At 41.4% G+C, this 26168-nt stretch overlaps 1 protein-coding gene and 1 long non-coding RNA gene across 3 annotated transcripts in view; one reads left to right on the top strand and one right to left on the bottom strand.

Moving 5' to 3' along the window:
• The first annotated feature begins 328 nt into the window (after positions 1-328).
• The window catches only part of adamts9 (ADAM metallopeptidase with thrombospondin type 1 motif, 9), a 45852-nt gene continuing 20012 nt past the window's right edge, over positions 329-26168 (top strand). The window contains exons 1-23 of one of the 2 annotated variants that reach the window (XM_082533686.1): positions 329-705; positions 998-1395; positions 2687-2849; positions 6060-6397; positions 7012-7095; positions 7176-7300; positions 7438-7478; positions 7592-7697; positions 8636-8782; positions 9266-9407; positions 9964-10068; positions 12340-12485; positions 12765-12946; positions 13076-13212; positions 13557-13674; positions 13858-13953; positions 14863-15029; positions 15205-15334; positions 16255-16381; positions 16476-16686; positions 16807-16971; positions 19357-19518; positions 20784-20903. In XM_082533686.1, coding sequence (XP_082389812.1) covers positions 609-705; positions 998-1395; positions 2687-2849; positions 6060-6397; positions 7012-7095; positions 7176-7300; positions 7438-7478; positions 7592-7697; positions 8636-8782; positions 9266-9407; positions 9964-10068; positions 12340-12485; positions 12765-12946; positions 13076-13212; positions 13557-13674; positions 13858-13953; positions 14863-15029; positions 15205-15334; positions 16255-16381; positions 16476-16686; positions 16807-16971; positions 19357-19518; positions 20784-20903 — 3507 coding nt within the window. In that variant the 5' untranslated portion in view covers positions 329-608. The remainder of the gene's footprint in view (positions 706-997; positions 1396-2686; positions 2850-6059; positions 6398-7011; positions 7096-7175; positions 7301-7437; positions 7479-7591; positions 7698-8635; positions 8783-9265; positions 9408-9963; positions 10069-12339; positions 12486-12764; positions 12947-13075; positions 13213-13556; positions 13675-13857; positions 13954-14862; positions 15030-15204; positions 15335-16254; positions 16382-16475; positions 16687-16806; positions 16972-19356; positions 19519-20783; positions 20904-26168) is intronic. The other variant, XM_082533687.1, reaches the window with a different exon arrangement.
• LOC309706821 lies at positions 5971-26168 on the bottom strand. Its single transcript, XR_014276805.1, has 2 exons — positions 23918-26168; positions 5971-6055 (listed from the first exon to the last, which is right to left on the bottom strand). It is a non-coding gene; the product is annotated as an uncharacterized lncRNA (long non-coding RNA).

Here is a 26168-nt window from a genome sequence, read left to right as displayed (position 1 = left end):
TGAATTTTGTCACTCTGTGATCCCGTGAACTTCTAAGTATACAGCTAAGATTATCTCATTTGCCCCCAGGGCAGGCATTTCCTATATGGGCCCCACCTCACTGTCATAGTCACCGATCTGCTGCGCATCTGTCCACCCCTCTGAAACGTGATTAACTCAACAATAAAAGTCGGTATGTCACTTTGTGTCACGATGCAAATTTGCAGCTGGATTGCGCAACACGTTGTCTACACGTTATGTCAGATTAGTTGGGCAGCTCTCTCTGAGTATAGGTGGTATAGATTGAAACAACACAACTGATAATATTATATTAGACTGATCCCGCCCCTCTAAGCTAGGGAGAGTTGGTTCACGGGCAAGCGGAGCCCATCGCAGTTGAGTGTTGGAGCAGCCCACTCCTCTCTGCAGTATGCATGTTCGTCAGGGAATCCGCGACGCGCTCACGTCCCAGCAGTGTACTTCATCGGCCAGAGACCATCAACTCAAGAGTCTAGGATAATAAATTGGATGTGGCAGGCGGACCGGAGGCGGAAAGCCCGGAGTTACCGCAGGAATACAGTACTACTAAGGGAATACAGGCTGGCTCTCTCCTCTGAACGTGGACAATCATGCATGTGCTCTTCTGGGGCTTGGGGTTCCTACTATTCCCTGATTTCTTGAATGTAGTCGCATCTACGGGGACATTGCTTTTGAATTCAAGCACGGGTAAAGTATTTTGCTGTGACAACCCCCGCATTTCTTAAAATTTCTCATGCAGCTGTTTTCTAACACTGACGGCAGAGAATGAATGAGTTTTGAATTCAGTCAAGCGAATGACTTGCAGCGTTTAGATGCCTGAAGTTCACTGACTATCGTTTTCTGACTAAAACAACAGATTTTCAAGACAGAAACAACTTTGATAGAATAATAATCCTTAAACCTTTTTACCCACTGATTTATAATGTAAGTAGACTGTTTTTTTAAACCACATTTACATTCTTCTACCTTTATTCCACAGTAAACGAGGAGATCGGCGCTTATGAGGTTGTAACACCGGTGCGAGTGAATGAAGCCGGTGACAAGTTTCCAACCAGTGTGCACTTCAAAAGGAAAAGGCGAAGTTTGGATGAGGGCACAGGCAATAGCACGGATCACTGGGCCTCGCCGAATATCCACTACAGGATATCTGCTTTCGGACAGGACTATCACCTCAACCTGACGTTGGATTCGGGATTTATCGCACCTCTCTACACTGTGACAATACTTGGAGTAGCCCGAGGAGAGAACGTAACGGATTTTGCAGCAGATGAGAGAGAGGAGGAGGAGGAGGACACGGAGTTAAGGCACTGCTTTTACAAAGGACAAGTAAATGCACATGCAGAGCACGCCGCAGTCATCAGTCTGTGCTCTGGACTGGTGAGTTTTTACGCGCGGTTGTACTCGTCGTGCGCGTGATCATTTTACATTCACTTTACTTCTGCAGCATGAGGGCATAAAAAGTTGTGTACGTGTTTTGGAGACTTTTGAGTGAAGCTGTAGTTGATTTAAGAAAAAATAAATAAAACTTTGAAAATTGTTCAAAATTGTATTCGTGGTAGGATCGTGTAGTGGGGCGCATCCAGAAAGTAAGTAACTGATCATTTACCGAGAATCTCGGTTGTGGCTTGCTGCAAAGAGCCCAAGTCGGCTGACTGCACTCAGGTTTACTCCACATTTGTGTCTCTTTCTGGTCCACCGGTAGTCGGTGACGTCTTTAAGACGAAGTTGTTCCAGTTCCCAGGCTTCCTAAAGAGGGAGTCCTGATGAGTGATGCTTTGTAGTGGAGGAAAAGTGCACTCAGAGGAGTTTATACATAGAAACCACAGTGAGGTGACAGACAAGAGTAATAAGCCAGCTTTGTTCCCAAATGACAAATCAAACATAAAATGCTTTGAATCCTCTGCTCTGCAGGGAACTTTTGTGGGGCTGAGCTGACATTTATGAAGCATATATTATTATTTATCCAAAACCTCCATCCTAAAACAGGCAATGCTGCCTTTCATTGCAGTACATTCTAAAATAACTTATTGTAGTGAGATCCTCTTTTGTCTTGCCAGACAAAAGTTCAAGTGCAGGCCTTTGCAGAGTAATAGAAACAAAATGTAAGCAGAACAAACAGCATCAAATACTAATACACATAGCCAAATCATTTTTTCCTTATGATATACCATATATATATTTTACCATTGATTATCTGGGAGTAGAAACATATGGCAAGCAAACATTATACCAACCTTACCCCTCAAGCTTTCATGATGGTTCTCCATATGTGTGCTTTACTGTCCACGAATCTTATCTGGAACATCCTAGACCTCTAAGTTAACCAACTCATGCTAAACATGCCAAACGCATACAAGGTTTGCAGCATACTTGCCAAGAACATACAGTCTTAGTGTTTTCCTGATAGACATCAACAGTCTCACATTTAGACCTTTCCTCTGTTATAACATGAATGCAAATGTACTTTGTTTTTACCACTGAAAGCTGCTATGTCTGTGTTTTGCTTATTTTTTTACATTCCTACGTTAAGTACAAACTGGTATGTGATCTGCACAGAGCTCAATACTAAAAGATCCTCGAGATATAGATTATTCTCCTTGGTTTTATAAGCACTTAGAGAATATAGATAGCTGTAGCCTAACTCCTATGTGTCTTCTCTGTTACCCAGCTCGGCACTTTCAGGTCTCCAGAAGGGGAGTATTTTGTGGAGCCCCTTCACAGCTATCAAGGAGAACACTATGAAGAGGAACACACAAAACCTCATATTGTATACAGGAAAAGTGCACCGAAGAAACAGACCACTGAGGAGACCTCAGCTTGTGACACTTCAGGTACGGTACATTATATGATGAGTAAGCATGTATGCCATTAGGATATATAACAGACACGGCTCTGTACCTAAAACGTCAGATCCAGACCTTGCTACTGAGGTGCTGTGTTTGACCAGTCAGCTGACCTAAATATCTGCTCTAGTAAACCCTCACCCAGTGTCCTCTTTCTATCAAAACGGCATACTTCTGCTGCTGAGCATGGACCTCCCAGTGTCTAGAAACAGTATATATTGGTTAGATGTAATTGGTTAATGCACATCTTAGTGCTTTAGTGCGACAGGGGACAGAGTGATTAGGCAATTTTGACATTTGTGTGCCACTATGTACATGGGACCTTTAAATTGGTTTGCGCAGATATAATCACTCAAATTTAAAGTCTCCACTATCAGCTGTAACAGGAACCAATTATATAATAGTCAGTGAGCTATTACAGTAATTGTACTAAGGCCCTCTAGGATGATATGCTGCTTATCTGGTTAATGCAAGCACAACTTTTCAATTGGTGGGAGGGGCCTCTTTTTCCTTTCATTTGCTTTTTTTTTTCTTATTGTATGGAGTTGAATTCCATACATAAAACTATATCGTTGTGGCGCACTGAAGAAGAATAGTTCATTTCTGACAGCAAAAATGGGTCCAAGCTTTTCCTCCTGTGCTTGTCAGGCGGTTGAAGTTTTATGACAAATTAATGCTAGCTGGGAATACTCAGTTTGACAGGGGGATTGTGCACACATGCACAAACACATACACTTTGTGAGGCAGCGAGCAGAGGAGAGGAGACAAAGTAGACTAAGATTTCAGTGTTGATACTGAAGATCACACCTAATCCAAACCACACAGGTATATATTAGTAGCTAACCTTGTCTTTTGAATGGGAACTTCTCAGAATCTCTGTTAGCTGAAGTTTGGTCTGTTTCCATGTCTTTTTCCTGCCATGTGATGGTATGTGTCTCTGACCATCGAGCACCCTCAACATAAACCTTTACTGAGGAAAAATGTATCCCTCATCCTTCATGCTAATGTATTTATATTAGCATAACCATAGCTGTGTAGCTAACCACTGCATAGTTTATATGTCACTGCTCTTTAGTCCTCCATAGACAGCAGAGTTTGAACATTTAGGTTTTTTTTTTTTTTTTTAAACTACCTTAATAAGAATCTGGCTCATCATTTCTAGATTGGAACTAGCAACATAACTTCCTGCTAACTTCTAACGTCACTAAACCTTGTAAATCCTCTTTTTTTTAGTGAATTATTTTTATTGGAGCTGTACTGTTTTTAACTTTCAGTGATGCCTCAGTGTTGGGTTGATTTTGGGAACCGAAGGAATGCCTGGACTCATAAATGACTGTATATATTTTGTACATATATTATTTATTGCAATTACAGCTTGAATTTCTTTTGGCACCAATGTGGAACAGTACTTAAATTTTATTGTAGTACTGTAGAAAGTATGACTGTGCAATGACCATAAAGAGTTAAAGTGAACCCGAATGGCAGGGTTAGGGTTAGAAAAAAAAACCCCACCATCAAACTAATAATGCAACTGATTAAATATTAAAGTAATTAAAGTTCTATATCTAAATAAAAAATACATTCTGCCATAAATAGGCTACAGTCAGAGATGTAATGACAAGATTAAAGTATAGTATGAAACTATCCTGGCTTGCATGTCATGCTATAGCCTGCACAGTGCAGTACCCACAGCTGCAGTACAGTAATGAGGAGGTTTTCCAGCTCTCGCACAAGAAGAATCATTTGGAAGCTCACACTTATATCGCCTCATCTCAGTTTACTGGCTGAACTTCCTGTTGACTCTTGTACTTCCTCTGCTCCTTTGATAAGAAAGTTGGTAGACCTACTTCCATGAAGATGTAGTGTAAATTTTTACATAAGTGATGGCAACTTGAAACGGTAAAATAATCAAAACTAAAAGCAATAAATATGGAAATCGTTTGTCTTTGTGTGCTGGAGATCCTTCTGAAGATGCTTGCTCTCACTCCATTTGAGTGATTGTTTGTGTTTTCATTTTAGCCTCAAGTGACATAAATGAGACTAAACGCTATTCTGGACACGATTCATTCAGCCTTGCACAAAGTGCTATTGAATCTGTAGACCATTCTTTTTATTTTGAACTGAGAATGGAGACACAACACACACACACACAAACAATGTACTTTTGATTTGATCAAAATCAGTAAAAAAAAAAAAAAGAAGATAAAAGACAATAAGGAATTAGAAAACGGGCAGGGACAAAATATGAATTTAATATTTAATCATTCACACTGCATAAAATGCCAAAAGGCTTCAAACTTCTTTGGCTGTTGCATTTGACCAGCCTTCAGCTTGCACACAGATTGATCCCTGATTGACTGCAGTGAGCTGACTATGACCGCTCATGCAAATGTGTTTTTTGTTAGAGTGGTGTATGAAAGTTATCCAGTGGTAGCCTTCAGTTTATCCAATGTGACATACCAAAAAGAAGCTGTTACTAGCCACTCCAACAGACTACAGTTTTTAACTATACAAACAAAGATGGAGCTAAGGATGCTGTAAACATATCATACAAGAAAAGACTTTTAACATGATATTTTACAAAATACTTCTCAGTTGAATGTGAAAAAAATATACATGGATTACATTTCTTTCTTGCGGGTGTTTAGGAACGGCAAATTGATCTTTAGCACTCTTCATTAATCATCCCTCATAAATGGTGACACATTGGTAATGGTCTAGTAAGGATGATCTGAAAACAAAAAGACTCAGCAGTTCAGCAGATGTTATCTAAGGACATAAAACCTTTCCAGAGTTAAAGAAAAATGCTTCCCAGTTGTTGGATTGTTCTCGTTTGATGTGTGCACAGCAATTTGTGTACTCTTTTTATGGCTGGGTTCCAGGTTTACCTTGCCTGAACTCTTTGCCCTCTTTTCCTCCCTTTTCTGAGAGAAAAAAAAGGCACTTCAGGCAATGTTCATTTGTCAGCAAACTCTTTTCAGTGGAGGGGGGAGCTTATTTTGACAATATCCACTTCCAGATCTCATATAGCTCCATCATTTAAAAGTTAAACGTGACTTCAGCTTAATAGCAAACACATCTTCTTGACAAAGAATGAATTATTCCTTGCCTTGTTTGAGCGAATATGCTTCCAGTCTTCTCAGGCCTGCACTCTTGTATATTTACATTTGCTCCATTTCTTTTGGCTTCTCATTCTAGGACACAAACACAGACATAAGAGACACAAGGTGAAAAGAAGGCCAGCGGCTGGGGTCAGCACTGTGATTAAAGCAGTCCCTGTGGTCAGTACTGGTGTATTCAATGACCTGGAGTCACTGAGCGCTGGCCTGGCCAGCAATGCTTTGCTCAGATCACAGCATGGCAGTGCTAGCGCTAGACCGTCAAATGATAGCAGCGGTGACTCAGGACCTCACAGGAGATCAAAGCGCTTCCTCTCCTACCCGCGCTTTGTTGAAGTTATGCTGGTGGCCGACAGCAAAATGGTGGAGCATCACGGCAGCAACCTACAGCACTACATACTCACGTTAATGTCTATAGTAAGTTCTGATCTCTATGTTTGGTTGGTAGAAATCTTTTGCGCAGATATGGACAGAGTAGGACATCTTCGTGCACACTGATGCACTAAATGTACACACGTGTTCCTCTTTGCTGTTTGCTGTTTGTGCTGCAAGTCAGTCAGCCTTTGGAGGAGAGTTGAGGGAGGTAAAAGGGCACCTTAGGGCAGGGGTAAACAACATTTTCAAACGGCTCGGGGGAAGAGAGGGCAGCTTGAGGGATAGCCTGCCTGACAGCTTTGATGAATGTTAAAAAATAGGCTCAGGTATGTTACTTAGGCTGCATACTCTCGACCACTTCAAACACCAGTTTCCGCCTGCATCTGGGGCTGAACTGAAAGTCCTGGGGAGGCAGCGATGACCCATATTCTAGTCTGGGGAAAGGCTGACTTGTCCACAGGGGCTCAAGCTGTTATCATGCTGATCCTTCAATCAAACAAAATCTCTGGTACTTGCTTGAAACTGCAAGTAAGCAGCCCATAAAACCACTAGCACTAAATATACAATGTCACATCCAATCTGGCTCAACTTAATTTAAACATTGATTTTCTCTTTAGGTTTGAGGTCACGTTTTGTGTCTTTGTTGTTTTTTTCAGGTGTCTTCCATATACAAGGACCCCAGCATTGGAAACCTGATTAACATTGTGATTGTAAAGTTAGTTATAATAAACAACGAGCTGGTAAGAATACTTAATTTGCTTCCACGCCACAACATGGTGCACGTTCCTATAATTTATTATTTTTTCTGTGTCCTTCTCAGGATGGTCCAGTTATTTCATTTAATGCACAGACCACTTTAAAGAACTTCTGCATCTGGCAGCAGAGTCAGAACGTCCTGGATGATAACCACCACTCCCATCACGACACTGCCATCCTAATCACCAGGTGCAAGAGGAATTGTGGAAGCTTTCATTTTTCAAAATGCAAATATTCCGTGAACCAAAAATGTAGAGGGATCCTGACAAAATTCTAAAATGTAGACTAACAATGACCGAGATCAATTATCTTTGTTTTCACCACAGGCAGGACATCTGTAGAGCGAGGGATAAGTGTGACACCTTAGGTAAATGCATATTTGTTCTTTTTCTTTTTTTTGTAACAGAGTGATACAAATTATAGTAGAAATGTACATTAAATAAATACAAAAGAAAATGAACTGAGCTTCTTCTTATTCAGGACTTGCAGAGTTGGGGACCGTGTGTGATCCCTACAGGAGCTGCAGCATCAGTGAGGACAATGGACTCAGTACTGCATTCACCATTGCCCACGAACTTGGACATGTGTAAGAGCAGCTGACATTTTTCCACTGATTTGTTTTTTCATCAGTCATAAATACTTGGTTTTGTTCTTAGTTACACATCACTAGAGCTTCAGAACACTTTCTAGGAATTTATAACAGCTGATACCATAAATTCTGCACATCTGGATAAAAAAATGTATCCCTGCTTTTCATTTTGAGAGCAAAAAAATCTGTAACCTGGATTCTCAGAATTGAATTTAAACCACTTCTTGGTTTCCTTTGCCCTTCAGAAAACTCTCCACTGTCCAAAGTCCTGAGTAAGCGTTCTACTCTGGAGACTGTTACAGACTTTAATAGTCCTCATCTCAAACAAATGCTCCTTTTCTTATTATTGGGTTGCATGTTTATCTGCATCAGGTTGGGGCAGCATGCTTGATGACTGATTTGCGACAAAGCTCGGTGTTGTAGGCGGACAGCTTAGCAACAAGGAGTGTGATGCCGTACCTGTCCACCATCGACCGGGAGCACATTTGTTTACCCTGCAGGAGCTTGAATGCTTCACTTATTCTTCTCTCAGTTTTCATATAATTTAATATCTTTCTATCCAGTCTTGCCACAGGCAGGCAATACAAATGCTGTGCATTATTTTGTATAGCAACCTTGAATGAGTTTCCCAAAGCCAATAAGATGGTGACAGTAGAAAAATAGAATTGCTGTTTAGATGTTGCTGAAGAAATGAAGTACAGTCAAACACAACACAAATTGCTATTTGTCACTGCCACTTTGTGAAGCACAATAAAACATATCAAGAAGTTGACGTCCTGCCAAGAAGCAATAACCACACTGGCAAAACAGAGCCATGCAGGGCCATGGAAGTACAGCTAGTGGGGACATTTGAAAATGCTCTATTTGTTGCTTGTTAATATAAATAGCTTTTTTTTTTTTATGCCTGAACATGTTTTTTTCCTCTATTCTTCCAGGTTCAACATGCCTCACGATGACAGTAACAAGTGTAAGGAGGATGGAGTAAAGATTCAACAACATGTGATGGCTCCCACACTTAATTACAACACAAACCCTTGGATGTGGTCCAAGTGTAGCAGGAAGTACATCACAGAGTTCCTTGAGTATGTCATACTGTTGTCTTCATCATTGTTCCAAACATGCATGGGGAATAGAACTGGGAAAACGTAGCAAAAATGACCCCCTAAAACCTGGCTAAATATTCTTTAATAACTGTGCAGGTTTACACAAACACACACACGCCAACACACACAGTGCATTGGTAGCCACAGTCAAACTGTCATCATTTCTCAGGGCTGTTGCACCCTCTGGTCTCGTCTCTCGTACACACTGAGAAAGACCCAGAACTCTTGGAGTAATAATATTTAATGACCTACCTCCAAAGCAATGCATAGTATCCCTCCATCCTTGACTTCCTGAGTTCCCCACCACTTACCACATATAGCTAGTTCAACACAAGACGTTTTTCAAGATGTTTTTGTGCAGAAAAATAACCACTCCAGCTGTACTGAGTGTGCTTTCTGTCTGTTTGTTTCTCTTGTTTTTATCCCTTTTCTTTAAGTCATTTTATTTTTATTTCTTAATAGCACAGGATATGGTGAGTGCTTGCTCGATGAGCCCGTTTCTAGACCGTACGCTCTCTCGCAGCAGCTGCCCGGGCGGATATACAATGTCAATAAACAGTGTGAATTGATATTTGGGCCGGGAACGCAGGTGTGCCCTTATATGGTAAGCGGACTCGGTGTGCAAATCTGAACTGTCATGTTGCACGTGGGGGTCTCAGAGGGGAGCGGAGGGAGTTGAGATTCAGTGCAGCAGAGGTTCTCGGATGACTCTGAAGCCTTTAAAGTCACTTGCCACGTTTAACATGTTCTCTTCTGAAACACAAGCAAAGTGAAGCCAGATTTAATTTGAATTTAAGTTAGAAAAGTGACATTTCAGTTTAATAATACAGAAATGTCTTTAAATATGTGACACTATAGTTTCTTGGCTTGTGGTTTTCACTCAGTCTAAAAGGTCACGCAGGCTTAGAAATACCTGGCAAATGAAATTGTTGATGCAGCAAATTTAGTGTAGGGAGGCATATTGTTTGATAGAATGTGCTAAATTGGAAGTCTGCTGGCTTGAGTCCATGCTGTATATTAATGGAGTTGTTTACAGTCAGGGAAATAAACATGACATTTATGAGCCATAGCTTGTTCTTTTAGTTTATTTTTTTTCCTGGAATCCCAGCATTGACTCTTAATGTGTGTGTGTGTGTGTGTGTGTGTTCGTGTGTTCTCAGACCCAGTGTCGAAGACTATGGTGCACAAGTCCAGAGGGCGCCCAGCGGGGCTGCAGGACTCAGCACATGCCGTGGGCAGATGGCACCGACTGTTCACCTGGAAAGGTAAGAGTAATGCTGATAGTGTAATGCATTAGTGTGTAAATGGTAAAGGAGAAGACCCTTGAACTGATTTTAATTAAGCCGGAAGCTTGGGGATAATTAAGTAAGGGGTGGAATGCCATATTTTAATCACTTCAGTTCGGCTGAAGGTGGCGATTTAAGCCCACCACAAGAAAAAAAGTCCATGAACCTTAGCATTGCCTAGTGTTGGTGGCCAGGAAGAGGGGACGTTATACACTGAAAAAAAGGCCATGTTGGATTTACTCGATTCAATAGTGGACATTGGTTGCACACAAATGTTTTGCTTTGGCAGAAACTTAAACAATTGTGTTCAATCAACACAACTTTTTCATATTCAATAAACTTGTGCATTTTGTGTTCATAAAACACGATTGAAACATGTTTAGATGAAGTAAGTTGAGCTCTTGGAATATTTTAATCCTTCACAATTTTGTCATTGTATTTCAACACTATTAAATAACATTTACCCCAGTACTACTTGCTCATTTAAATACTACATGTTGTCTTCATATTACATAATGTTCAACAAAGTCTAGAGTCTGGTTAACATAAAAATTTAATGGATCTACAACAACTAACATCCTATCTTTATCCTGGTTGCAGGGGGCTGGGAAATAACCCTGAATTGTTAGGCAGGGTACACCCTAGAAAACTCACAAGTCTGTCACAAACAACCATTTGCACTTACATTGACAGGTAATTTAGAATCATCAATTAACCTAACTCTACCAACTGCACGACTTTTAACTATGGGAAGAAACCAGAATACCCTGAGAGAAACCAGTGCAAACTAGCCAGATTGTGGATTTGAACCCAGGATCTTCTTACTGTAAAGCAACAGCACTAACCACCATGCCACCAATCCAGACTTAACAAAAGTAGGAAAGCTATGATTTCAAGGCTTGATGCAGAATTTTTTTGTACGTTTTTGTCCTTGACAGGTTAATCCACAATAAATAGCAATAGCATGCACGTGGTGTGTCGTAGTTGTCTGCCTCTTATAACGCCAGTGATTTTCCTACAGTTTGACATCTCGTGCGATCTTGTGAATTTCATGAGTTCAGCAACTAACCACTCTTACTAGATTGTATCATGTCCTCTCAACAAGGACAAATTAAGTTGTTGAATTTCGTACAGATCCTTCATGATTTAATTACGTTCATAGAAGCATGTAATTATTGTGTTTAAATTACAAGTTAATTTAAACATGTCATTTTGTTTTTAATGTAACAAACACCCAATTTCCTTTTTTCAGTATACCAAAAAAAGTAAAAAGAAAAATCTTGCTATTGTTGGTTTTAAATATTCCTTTTTAGTTGGATTTATTAAATGTTTTCTTATGTCATTTGTAATATTTGAGGGAAACACTGGCAGGTTATCTCAACATAATGGACGATAATTTGTTGTGCAAAATGACAAAACAAGACTTGCCAAAAGTCAAGTTTCCACTGACACATGTAAACTCTTGTTACTAGTAAATGAGTGGTGGAAAGCTATGAATGATGCTTACTCTGCCTGAGCTTATAATTAGAACTTTTGCACTGACTTCCTGCTTCCTGTCACTAAGACTGAGACATGAAAGCACCATGGACCAGCCGAACTACACCTCCAGGTCCCAAGACCTGCAGATGCACACACACACAGGCACACACTTGTTTTCATATCTTAGTGAGTACATCTAATTGACATAATGGTTTCCCTAGCAACTTACCCTAACCCTACCATCAAAATCGAATGTCTAACCCTAAGCCTTAGCGTAAACCTCACCATAACTTTATTGTAATCCTAACACTAAAACCACATTTTGAGCCTCAAAAATGCATTAAAACTTGTGGGGACGGGCATGTTGTCCCCATAAGTCCCTGTTGGTCCCCACAAGAATAGTAGCATGCCAATTTTCTGTCTAAACATGTACACTCACACACACAGACAAGCTGAAACCTTTTGGTGTTTGTCTCATCTCTTGTCATGCCAGCGCACACCACACTAATGACTAAAATGAAGTCTGTTTTTTTAACAGTATAAAATGATCCTTCTGTTTGGAGCTGAGATATATTTATTGACTGTAAAGGTGACATTTTCTTGTCCTCTCTCCAGCCAGACACAGTTGTGAATTTTTTTTTTCCCAGTTCCAAATTTCTCCCAGATTAGCTTTAAAGCACAGAAGAGCAGATGGATGTGTTGGCATTTCTTTTTGTTATCTTCTCTTCACTCATCTCTCCTTTACTTTTCCCCTTTGTTCCTCTCTTGCAGCACTGCAAACATGGGCTGTGTATAGCCAAAGAGCACGATGCCTCACCTGTTGAGGGAGCGTGGGGAGTCTGGAGTCCTTTTGGCACCTGTTCGCGGACATGCGGCGGAGGCATAAAGATTGCCATGCGCGAATGCAACCGACCCGTGTGAGCAGCCCGTTCCTTTGTAGTCACGCATGCCTATTGGACCTTGTCTCCAAAGTCAGTGTTCCATAGATCAAACCTCCTTAAGGGAATTCTTTCCATAGCTAATGCTCATCAAAACAGGCTCTCTGATGGCATATCTTACAGGATTGTTTCCTGGTAAATATGGAGATCAGTCAGTCTTCCTGAATAATGGACGAATAGAAAAGAGTAGAGCGTGTGGATAAGTTGGAAATTAAAAACTAACAACAGGCTGCTTTTATCCCACGTTTTCACTCTCAGGCCCAGAAATGGAGGAACGTACTGTGTTGGTCGCCGGATGAAGTTTCGTTCCTGCAACTCTGAGCCCTGCTCCAAGCAGAAGAAGGACTTCAGGGAGGAACAGTGTGCTGCTTTTGACGGCAGGCACTTTAACATCAACGGTCTACCTCCAAATGTTCGCTGGGTGCCCAAGTACAGCGGAAGTGAGAATAGTTTTTTTCACATCACAGTGGCATCTTAATACTTACTTCATGAATAACAGCCATAATGTAAGCTTTGCATTTATTTGAGTCACCATGAAATAATTATCTGTATTCTATCTCCTGTGTCAGTTCTGATGAAGGACAGATGTAAGCTGTTCTGCAGGGTTGCAGGCAGCACAGCCTACTATCAGCTCAGGGACAGGGTCATTGACGGCACGCCATGTGGACCCGATACCAACGACATCTGTGTCCAGGGCCTGTGCAGAGTGAGCTTTCTAATTCTGTTCATTTAGCAGCAGCGGTTCATGGTTATTTGTAATAATAGCAGAGCAGGGACCATTCTTGAACAGTAACAGTGTTTAGTGGATAAAATAGTAAGCACCTACATTACTAACATAACGCGTGATCTCCAAACCACGCACAGTTTTCAATATATTCCAGCTCAGACAATGGGATTTTTATATTCATAGATGCACTAAAGTTAAGCTAAAATGTGTCTCAAAAGAATCAATTACATATTTGCTATGATTTAGTGATTTTCTAATAAAGTCCTTTAATTAAAAATCCTTAATTTTCTTATTGTGTATTTCCTACTTCCCGTACTGAGCAGCAGGCGGGCTGTGATCACGTACTCAACTCTAAAGCCAGGAGGGACAAATGTGGCGTATGTGGAGGCGATAACTCTTCCTGCAAAACTGTAGCAGGCACCTTCAACATTGTACGCTATGGTGAGTAACAACCTCTTTTATTACCCCCATCAGTCTCCATTTCAGTACATATAAATGGTAATAGCTGTTGTGGCAGTTATTATATTGCTTACACACCTCAGCAGAAAAGCATCGATGGATGGGTTCACTTGTTAGTGCATTTACAGACCTGGGTGCGCTAATGCGCTGCATATGTATTTGCAGGCTATAACGAAGTGGTGCGAATACCAAGTGGTGCTACAAACATAGATGTGCGTCAACACAGTTACTCAGGGAAACCGGAGGATGACAACTACCTCGGTAAGACAGCCAACAATTGTTAATACTTCGATTGTATTTTTACATTTCCAGTCGTGCTGTTTGAAGTCATTTCTGGAGGAATGCGCTGTTAAAAAGATGTGTGTTTATGAGATGTGCTTGAGTGTTTATGAGAAGGACAGCGTTCAGCCTTCAGTGTAAAGCCGGGCACTGCATAACTGCCGTAGATTTTGCAAATACTATGCATGCAAATCCATTAAATGCCTGCGGGTACCAATCCAGCAAGGTCCCTTAGTTTAAAAGCTTTAGTACTTGCTCTAAGGCTCTGTCTCAGCCTGTTCGTACCACTGACCTACTCATGTTTTTTGTGCTCATGTGTTGTTTTTATTGTGTGCATGTCCTTGATGCAAACTTCTGAACATAGTGTCATCCTTAACTGTGTGTTTCAGTGTTTCTATATATTGGGACAACCCAAAGCGGATTGATTGTTTTTTTTGTCTGTGTGCGTGTGCAATAAATGCCACTCTCCACAACCATATTAGTGTAATGTGTGAAATGGCGAGGAAAGTAAAGGCAGGAAATTAGCTCCATAATCGCATTAGGGTGAACGAGTGCAGAAGACTGACTGTTGAACAGAACAGGGTGCCCCTGGATGGGACTTCTTCGGGAACAGAGGATTATTTTAGCCCAATAAGGCTTTACTGTTACCCACTGTGTGTGCCTTACTGTAAATGAACATTTTAAGCCACTGTGTTTTCTAAGCTGCTCTGCTGCGCGCAGAAATAAGTTCATGTTTGTGCAGGTTCCTGCCATAAACAGTGATTTGCACAAATTAATTCACCTTTATGCATATTTTTTTTTTAAATCAGCTAATAAATCAAAACTAGCCTGAGTTTACACAAACTCTTTTCAGTGTGATGAAGCCAACTAACTGTTTCTGCCTCCCTGTAGCCATATCAAATAGCCGCGGAGAGTTCCTGCTTAACGGGGAGTTTGTGGTTAGCATGTTCAAAAGGGAAATCAAAGTAGGAAATGCCATCATCGAGTACAGCGGTTCCGACCATGTCATTGAGAGGATCAACTGTACTGACCGCATAGAAGAGGAGATCGTTATCCAGGTAAGCTGTCCTTATCATGACAATTTGGTATCTTTTGCAGGAGATGTGAAGATAGAAGATGGTGATTTAATAGAAGAGAGGAATGCAGAATCATAAATCCTTCTACAGACTTGATCTTTCAAATTTACAATTGTAAGGTTGTGTAATGTATATCACATTGCCTGCTTTTTCCCAGGTGCTTTCTGTGGGGAACCTTTACAACCCAGATGTCAGGTATTCCTTTAACATTCCCATAGAGGATAAGCCTCAACAGTTCTTCTGGGATGCTTATGGGCCCTGGCAGGAGTGTAGTCGTCTGTGCCAAGGTGAGGGGGAGGCACATGTGGTTTGCAGGGTGAGATGATGGGAAAGGTGAATGATAAACTGTGTGGTCAGAGTAAAAATGAGATGGGATGGAGATGGAATGAAGGAAGAAGAACATTTAGAAAATGCTGAGCAGGAGACCCAGGAGATGGAGGATGCTGTAGTTACCATTAAACATGGTCATTGTAGGCATTTAGCCTTTGTACAAGTGATTAAATATCAGTTTTACACTATGCCGTGGCACATCTGCTTGGCATGACTGTGGAGAGGTCAGAGTACGTGGGTGTGCGGAGGAAGATTGCAAGCAAACTCGAAAACCTGTTATGTGTGTTACAAGTCAATTTTTTTTCTGTTTAAGAATGCCTTTCTCCACTTTTTGACACCACCCTGCTTCAGCAACTGAAGGGAAACCAATAACTCCACAGTTCACAGCAGGATAAACATCTAGCATATAACACATTAAGCTCTCATAGCGTTCAGCTGCAAAACTTGGTAACATGAGGTGCTGATCTATTGCCACATTAAGGTTCATATCGTGCTGTAATTTTACACAAAGGCCAAAGTGAGGTGTACACACTTTTCACGCTGGCATTTATTGCACTCCCGACGATGAGCCATATTTTACTTGAGCCAGATGGTGCATCAACCCAGATAACTACTTGCAGGTCGGGCAGTAAAAAGTCACTTTCATCTCAGGATAAAGTTATGAAACCCGAGATTGTAACTCAAGCTTGAGATTCTGTTTACATCTTTGTAAATTTCTTATTAGTTATAAAACAGATCTCTTTATTTAAATGACACAGCTTTTCTTCAATTTCCTTTGCCATTTTGACTCATGTTTGATTTATTTTTTGTTATAGTGTGTTGCCAAGATGTTTTAGAGTGGCTGTCACTTAGAACCTCAATATTTGTACCCTCACAGGAGAGCGCAAGCGGAAGATTCTCTGTAGCAGAGAATCGGACAGAGTGGTGGTGTCAGACCAGAGGTGCCACGGCACAGCGAGACCTGCTGTCATCACTGAGCCATGCAACACTGAATGTGAACTTAGGTTTGCATCATCACTCTAAACCATTTGATCCATCTGACTGACACTTTATTTGGTCTTTGCAGTGCAAAGATTTACCCACTTGTTCTTTACGCAGATGGCACGTTGCTCGAAAAAGTGAGTGTACAGCCCAGTGCGGCCAAGGATATCGTACCCTGGAAATATACTGTGCTAAAATCAACCGTGCAGACGGCAAGACCCAGAAGGTTGATGACCGCTACTGTAGCGGTCAGCGCAAACCTGATGACAAGGAAGGCTGTCACGGAGACTGTAACCCGGGTGGTTGGGAGTACTCATCCTGGTCGGAGGTACGAACTCTGTTGGAAGTCTGGGGATTTGTTTGTCTGCACTGACCAGATGTTTGTCCAAGTTTATCTCGGGTTGTGTATGTGTTTACACTTGCTGATGCTCAAATGTTTGTGCTGCAGTGCTCCAAGAGCTGCGGTGGAGGAACCCGCCGTCGAGGGGCAGTGTGTCGAAAGGCAGCTGAGGCTGGTGGCGATGAGAGCAAATGCAGTCAAAGGGACAAGCTGACCGTCCAACCCTGCAATGAATTCCTCTGTCCGCAGTGGAAGACTGGAGACTGGTCTGAGGTCAGTTTAGCAATTACTGTATTGTCTTTGCGTTTAGAAGAAAATAAGACCCCAGGGGTATGTGCGCTGCACTCTCTGCACCTTTGGTGGCTTGCTCTGGGGCCGACAGTTTCAAGTGAAGAAAATGAGACTTTTACCTAAGTAGTTAAAGTGGACACCTTTTCAAGCTGCAGATGTATGTGTTTTTGTGTTTCTGTGCAGGTTTTCAACTCGCTCAGTGATTTGTTTGTGAGATTTTTAGACGAGTATGTGTCTAGGGCTACTCAACGTAAAGAATAACAGACTTCTTTGTAAATGCTGGAGTATTAAAGCAGCGGTGATCTGGGTCAAATGTCAAATCCCAGTGCTGATTGTGAATGTCTCAGCTTTAGGAGAGTTACTCCCCTCCTTCCACTCCAAATGAGTGTTGGGTAAGAGGTGATTGCAGGGTGAAATCGTTCTTAAACTGCTGCACAGTTTACACATCGTAGAGCAAGGAGCTTGCAAAGCTGTGGGCTGCATTCCGGGAATTTTTCAGATCTCCCGTGTGGTGTTGCCAGAACCCGTATGCTGTAATATATACATACAGTGGGGCAAAAAAGTATTTAGTCATTGTGCAAGTTCCCCCACTTAAAATGATGACAGAGGTCAGTAATTTGCACCAGAGGTACACTTCAACTGTGAGAGACAGAATGTGAAAAAAAAATCCATGAATTCACATGGTAGGATTTGTAAAGAATTTATTCGTAAATTAGGGTGGAAAATAAGTATTTGGTCACCTCAAACAAGGAAAATCTCTGGCTCTCACAGACCTGTAACGTCTTCTGTAAAAAGCTTTTCTGTCCCCCACTCGTTACCTGTATGAATGGCACCTGTTTGAACTCATCATCTGTATAAAAGACACCTGTCCACAGCCTCAAACAGTCAGACTCCAAACTCTGCCATGGCCAAGACCAAAGAGCTTTCGAAGGACACCAGGAAAAGTATTGTAGACCTGCACCAGACTGGGAAGAGTGAATCTACAATAGGCAAGCAGCTTGGTGTGAAAAAATCAACTGTGGGAGCAATCATCAGAAAATGGAAGACATACAAGACCACTGATAATCTCCCTCGATCTGGGGCTCCACGCAAGATCTCATCCCGTGGGGTCAAAATGATCATGAGAACGGTGAGCAAAGATCCCAGAACCACACGGGGGGACCTGGTGAATGACCTGCAGAGAGCTGGGACCAAAGTAACAAAGGTCACCATCAGTAACACACTACAACGGCAGGGAATCAAATCCCGCAGTGCCAGACGTGTTCCGCTGCTGAAGCCAGTGCATGTCCAGGCCCGTCTGAAGTTTGCCAGAGAGCACATGGATGATACAGCAGAGGATTGGGAGAATGTCATGTGGTCAGATGAAACCAAAGTAGAACTTTTTGGTATAAACTCAACTCGTCGTGTTTGGAGGAAGAAGAATACTGAGTTGCATCCCAAGAACACCATACCTACTGTGAAGCATGGGGGTGGAAACATCATGCTATGGGGCTGTTTTTCTGCCAAGGGGACAGGACGACTGATCCGTGTTAAGGACAGAATGAATGGGGCCATGTATCGTGAGATTTTGAGCCAAAACCTCCTTCCATCAGTGAGAACTTTTAAGATGAAACGAGGCTGGGTCTTCCAACATGACAATGATCCAAAACACACCGCCCGGGCAACAAAGGAGTGGCTCCGTAAGAAGCATTTGAAAGTCCTGGAGTGGCCTAGCCAGTCTCCAGACCTCAACCCCATAGAAAATCTGTGGCGGGAGTTGAAAGTCCGTGTTGCTCGGCGACAGCCCCAAAACATCACTGCTCTCGAGAAGATCTGCATGGAGGAATGGGCCAAAATACCAGCTACTGTGTGTGCAAACCTGGTAAAGACCTATAGTAAACGTTTGACCTCTGTTATTGCCAACAAAGGTTATGTTACAAAGTATTGAGTTGTATTTTTGTTATTGACCAAATACTTATTTTCCACCCTGATTTACGAATAAATTCTTTACAAATCCTACCATGTGGATTCATGGATTTTTTTTTCACATTCTGTCTCTCACAGTTGAAGTGTACCTCTGGTGCAAATTACTGACCTCTGTCATCATTTTAAGTGGGGGAACTTGCACAATCGGTGGCTGACTAAATACTTTTTTGCTCCACTGTATGGACTGTACTCGCACATAAATAAACACACTCACACTTTTTTTGTTTTTGCGGCTAGGGGCTTTCTAATGTGCATATACTGCTTTACATAAAACCAAGAGAACTTCCTCTATCATGAATCTGAATACTTGTAACTGCTCATTTCTTGTACTAATTTAGCGATTAACTATGTACGCAATTCATGGCGTTATAACCTGTAACATTTATTTATTTATTTTTTTAGTGCCTTGTGACATGTGGTAAAGGCTACAAGCATCGCCAGACGTGGTGTCAGTTTGGTGAGGACCGTCTACATGATCGCTTTTGTGGGTCGTCTAAACCTGAGTCAGTGCAGACGTGCCAACAGCAGGAGTGTGCCGCTTGGCAGGTTGGACCTTGGGGACAGGTGAGTCACCCCTGTATTTATGATTTGTGCAGCATTCAGTACACAGTGCTCGATTGTTTTTGTTCAAAGCTGTAAGAAGTCGGGTCATTTATCAGGTCATTATAGAAAGTAAACCCCAACAATCAGACGACTCCCTATGAGCAAGCACTTGGCGACACTGGGAAGGAAAAACTCCCTTTTAACAGGAAAAAAAGACCCTCCGACAGGACCAGGCTCAGTGAGGGGCGGCCATCTGCCACAACTGGTTGGTAGTGAGGGACGGCAGACAGGAAAAAAGACGAGCTAAATATAAAGGAAGATATGGTAACTGACTGTGGTTGGTTCTATCTATCTCAAGGGTTCCATGTAAAATGGAAAATTTTATTTGCATACTGACATGAGTAAATCTTTTCATTTAAAGAAGACATAATCTATCTTTAATCAATCAGTTTGGTTGAATAATTTTTATAGTTCTATAGCAGATCTTTTTTTCCAAGGCATTTAAAAGAGTATGCTGTATATATAGATTTAGAGCCACTGCTTTCATACTTGCATACATGCAATATGAAAGTCTACCCAGTTGATGGGTCACAGCTCAGCAAGAGAAATTTGCTATTACTTCTCTGATGAATTGGTCTCTAATGTAAATCATCGGGTGGATACACAGACAAGCTACGCTCGTTATTTAGCACTGAACTCTCTGCTGTTTAGAGTCACAGGACATGTCATGAAAATGAAGATACAAAAGCAATGGACAGTCTTCATAGCAGTGTTCCCAGAAAGCCCGTTATATATCTGTGTGCGCACCCATTCTCATTTGTGTACGTGTGCAGAACAGAACACCCAAAAATGCGAGCTATTTTGTGCCCCTCGTCAGAGGATGTGCACATTTTAAGGTATATTTGAAGTGGTTTAATGAAGCATGATCAAATGGTAGCTGAAGTTGCCGCCACACAAGTTTGACCCCGTTTCACTGAAGGCAGTGAGCCAGAAGAAAGCGCGGGATAGTACCCTCTGACTGAGCTGCAGTGGGAAAGCGGCCAGTCCAATGTATATGAATATCCTCATGTATGATTTTTGTTAGAAGACCTTTTTCTAAAGTGAGCTAACATTTTTTCTATATGCTCTATATACTCATGTGTGCAGGGGTTGCTCTGGTGGCTCCAACAAAACATCTGTTTTTTGCTTGCCTTTCTTGTCTTTTTCTCAGTTTTCTTTTTGGCTGACTGTTGCAAATGTTTTCCCATCACGCCTCCTTTGTTTCTTTTTTCTCTCTTTGAACCCAGTGCACTACCTCTTGTGGGCCAGGCTACCAGATGCGAGCAGTGAAGTGCGTGGTGGGCTCTTATGGTGCCGTCATGGACGACACCGAATGTAACGCAGCCACGCGACCCACTGACACCCAGGTAAGAGGTCTTATCGTCCTTTCTTTTCCCCCACAATCTGCTTATCATCTCCTCACTCTGAGAGCATTTTTTTTGCTCCGTGGTTGAGTGTGAAGGAAGAAGATGCACGCTTGTACTGAAAATGTACACAAAAAACCTGGCATTTCATTTCCACCTGGTCTCAATAAAAGCTGTCCCGCCTGCTCCAAATGCAGAGGGAAGTTTACCAGCCTCACTATCCCACCATAAAGACAAAACTCTGAGACAGAATCCCTAATATGTTTCTCTTGAAAACAATTTCACTTGTGTCATCTAGCTGACACTTGAAATGTTTGGCAGAAGCAATGATTGCGTTAAGCCTGGGGCACATGAGAAGGAGGTGACATGCACAAACACTTGCGAGACTGCACTAAATTCGAGTTTTTCTCTGTAATTTTTACTAGAGATGGCACGATACCACTTTTTTATGTCCGATACCGATACCGATATCATAAATTTGGATATCTGCCGATACCGATATGAATCCGATATAGTGTTTTTTAATCAACAAAACTGTTTTTTAAATATCTTGCTGCATTTTGTATAAGTTCATACTCAAGTTTAAAACAACAACTACACTAAAGCTATTCTGTTATACCTGTATGCAAAAAAAAATATTTCATAGTTCAGCAATACTGATCAATCTAATAAACTTAAACCTACACCATTCTCCCTATTCTGGTATTTTAAAGAGTACTTAGCATAAATATTAAGCAACCTAACTAATAGGGTTCCAACTCCCAGCAACAACAAAAATAAATAAATAAAAAATAGGGAACCACCCCTCACGCTCCACCTCATGATGCTTAATCGACGTAATCAACCTTAATTTGATGCAGTGTGAAAAAAAATGCACAGAAATCAATTATTTTTCAAGAAATATTAAATAGATTCAACATCTTTCTTCAACAAAATTGCAGACTGCACAGATGGTACCTTCCCAAAGGAAAAAGTACTATAGCTTACTAGGGTATATATATTAGACTTAATAGTTACTATATACAGTAATTGACTTCTATTCATTTTACATCAAATTAAAACTTTGGGTGTCAGATAATTATTTATTAAAAGCTAGACATTTTAAATGAGAATAAGAAAGAAAAGTATGTCTTTGTGCCCCCTTTTCCCTGTTAATGCCCTATCGGCCCCCCTGGCTAAACTTTGCTAGATCCGCCCCTGCACAGTTACCAGCGTCAGCTACGTAGAAAAAGATCCTGGTGTAGAAAGTAATATTAAATACATTCTAACAACAGCTGATCAAGCTTAAACGTGCTGCTGTTGTTCAGCCGCTGGTTTCTATGGGCTCAAAATGTGGTCATAAATATTTTGTACTTGTAAAAAAGATTTGTATGTGTAAAAAAGATTTGTGTGTGCGTAAAAAAGATTTGTATGTGTAAAAAGAATTTGTGTGTGCGTAAAAAAGATTTGTGTGTGCGTAAAAAAGATTTGTATGTGTAAAAAAGATTTGTGTGTGCGTAAAAAAGATTTGTGTGTGCGTAAAAAAGATTTGTGTATGTGTAAAAAAGATTTGTGTGTGCGTAAAAAAGATTTGTGTGTGCGTAAAAAAGATTTGTATGTGTAAAAAAGATTTGTGTGTGGACTTAGAAAAAAAACCCCTGCAAGTTACAAGTACGGATTTTTGACCCTATTTTTCTACCCTTCATCTGATTGGTCAATGTCATGTCAATCACACATGTAACAATCCAATCAGAGAACAGATGGGTTAGGCTGTCAGAGGGGCGCTTTTTTGAACTGCAGGTCCTTGAAGGGTGATACCGTTTGAAGCTGGAGGATCGCTATATAAATATCCGATAGCAGCTAGGTCCCCTAACTTTCAGTAGCTGTTGAAAGGAAAAAGTTGTGGTATATCAGTGGTTAGAAATAACATTATTACTTTAGGATTAGTTTAACACAAAGTCAGGGCTGACCCAGGACCATTACTGTGAGTCACAGTGCGCAGCATAAAAGTCCTTTCACATCGGATGCAGGATACGCTGCTAATGCTAACTGCTAACTAAAAGCAAAGGATCCAGAATTTGTTACGCTGGCTGCTGGGCTCTGTGGGTTTTTGCAGCTGCTCTACCTGTACTAGATGCACCTGCTCCTTGTCTTTTCTATCTCTGACTTTATGTCCTCTACAAGAGTTTGTTTTTTTTGCTAGTTCTTCAAATGTTCAATAAAAACATGTATGCTAATTCATAACGAAGAAAGCTTTGTAATGAAGACTGTCATTTCCAAAACACTGCCCGCCCCCACCCCGCGGTCCGCAGCGCTGTTGAAAAGGCTGTGGAAGTCCCTGTATTAAACACGTAGACCTGTGACATAAAAATCACCAAACTCGGACAACCACAGACTGTTTTCCTTCGTGGTGATGAAGGAAAACGCTGGGTTGGCATGTAAAAGGGCATTTATTCCCTTCAAAGACCTGCAGTTCAAAAAAAGCGCCCCTCGACAGCCAAACCCATCTGTTCTCTGATTGGATTGTTACATTTGTGATTGACATGACATTGACCAATCAGATGAAGGGAAGAAAAATAGGGTCAAAAATCCATACTTGTAACTTGCAGGGGTTTTTTTTCTAAGTCCACACACAAATCTTTTTTACGCACACACAAATCTTTTTTACACATACAAATCTTTTTTACGCACACACAAATCTTTTTTACACATACAAATCTTTTTTACACATACAAATCTTTTTTACGCACACGCAAATTCTTTTTACACATACAAATCTTTTTTACGCACACACAAATCTTTTTTACACATACAAATCTTTTTTACAAGTACAAAATATTTATGACCACATTTTGAGCCCATAGGTTTCCTCTTTCTGGTGCAAAGTGGGCCAAAAGCAAACTAGAGACACGGACTCGCACAGAAAAGCCGATCAGCTGATCGTTAAGCAGTTTCACCATTGAAGTAGCAGCAGGAGAGGCAGTCGCTTGTTAAGCTTAACGCAGGAATGCTTTACAAACATTCAGAGATGGACTTACACACTTGCTTTACTTCTCTCGGGGATAACTTTGTCGGAGATGAAATGCCGGGTTGCTAGCGAAGCTCCAAATGCTATCCAGACCACCGACAGGTCCCGCATGCCACAGCCGCTCTATCACGTGATGCATACTGCTCCGACGTGCTAACGTTCTGAGGTGAGTTACGGCGTGTTGCAAGTTTTGTGAGGTGCTTTCGTGATATTTAATGGATCGGATTACATTTTTTTATTTTTCTCCGATATCCGATCCAGTAATTTAGGTCAGTATCGGACCGATACCGATACGTAATATCGGATCGGTCCATCTCTAATTTTTACAAACCCCCAATGCACAATCTTTAAAAGATTTGTTGAATTTCTAAACCAACTTTCCCAGACATAATCAGACTGGGTTAAATACAAACAGTTCTTTATGCTTATAGAAGCATAGACAGGAACATCAGCCCACTGTTTGACCAAACCTGCAGCTTAAAACAGCAAAGTTTACCTACCCTGCTCTTACCTCAGCATACAATGGGAATTTGCTTATTATGGAAACCATCAACTAATATAAGCTCCTTTTAAAAAATGCAGTAAGATGGTTTGGGGTTGGAGTCCACCAGCCAGCTGGGTCCTTTCTGTGCATTTTCTCCAGGTACTTTGGCTTTCTAACTCAGTCCATAGACATGCATGATACAGAGATGATCTAAACTGACCTTAGATGTAAATGTGAGGGTGACTGGTTGTCTGTCTTTCCATATTAACCCTGTGATAGACTGATGACCTTCTATTATCTAGCAAACATATCATAAGAGCCTATCCCTGCTGCCTCCTACGATATGCAGCTGGGATAGGCTCCAGTTAGTTCCCTCCATGGATGAATGTTTTAGAAAGTGGTTGGACTGAAGGATGTATTAACTAATTTTTTCCAACTTACAAGCATTATTTTTTCAGACCTGAAGAAGCACTACCTTGCAATTTCTCTGTCTCGTTACCACTTAACTTTCCAATGATTCCAGCACCACGAGTGCACAGTTATTTACCCCCAGTTTGATTTTCACGCATGTTTTGTGTCAAAACATCCTGTATTTGTGGCAGCCATAAATAAATCAGAAATCACAGCTATATCACAGAGGACATGCTTCAAATAAATAATTACCAGTATTTAAAGTAGGCTAGTTCAAAGCCGTGCTTCTCCTCCACTTACCCATGTTGTAGACTGACAGAGGGTTATGTCAGTCTACATCATACGATGTTGGGAAATGACACTCACCCAGGTTAATTTTCTTGCCAATTGTTTGTGTGTGTGTATATGGTGAACTTTGCACACAACTTGCACAGAAACCCCGACAGAAACTTGCAATATTTTGAACTGAATGAGAGGTTTGTTTGGTCAGCGTATGGCGTAAACCCATTTCAGAGCGCTTAGCATGCAGACTCAGGATGAGGCCCCCCTCTAGTCACAGCAGCTCGCAATTCCGGTGCTTGGACCAGCAGAGACCGGTGACCAGTGACCCTGAAGCAGTCGCCCCACCTCGTTGTGATTCTAACCAGCCAGCCATGAAGTGGGCCACCAGGCCACTAGTCCCACCACCACCCTGCACCAGGGCATAGGATGAGAGAGACTGATAGATGGAGGGAGGTTTTAGTACAAGGTTGTTCATGTCTTGGATTTCTTGTAGTATATATTTGTTAATATTCTATTGATGCATGCAAATGCAAGTACAACAGGAAGCATGTGGAGAGCTTCCTGTTACTTTGTTTCTTTTTGGAGGCTGCATGCTGAATGTGTAGCCCAAGTCTGTGCGACCTGATCCAGCACTCATTCCTAAAGACACGGGGTCAGAGGGCACCAGAGGGCATATGGAGGGGAAAGAGGGAAAGGCGGAAGGTGCGGGACAAGGGGGTGGATTAGGGGTGGAGTTTACAACCACGCCAGCATAGGCATTGGAGCCCTGAATACCACTCCACTATGACCTGTTATGACAGGGATCAGGGCTTTATGCTGAGTGGCTTACTGCCACAATCCATAGTTTGAACTGACGGGGCGGACCCTGTTAATGTTGTTTTGGTAAGTTGAGGGGAAAGGGTCGATGGGAAGCATAACTACTCTCAAACGTAGAGCCGAAGGAATATAGTTTAAGTTGCTCACGACTGTCCCATGTCAGAAAAGCTATCTCTGATATTCATGGTATTTTGTTGTCAGGGACAGATGTTGTTACAGTATATTCATTTTGCTAATCACTGCATGAATGGGTGTATGTGTCTCTTCT

The sequence above is a fragment of the Aulonocara stuartgranti genome (genome assembly GCF_965226115.1).
Source record: "Aulonocara stuartgranti genome assembly, chromosome: 5".
Classification (NCBI taxonomy): Eukaryota; Metazoa; Chordata; class Actinopteri; order Cichliformes; family Cichlidae; genus Aulonocara; species Aulonocara stuartgranti.
Note: the sequence above shows the minus strand (reverse complement) of the source record. Positions and strands in the feature narration are given on the sequence as shown.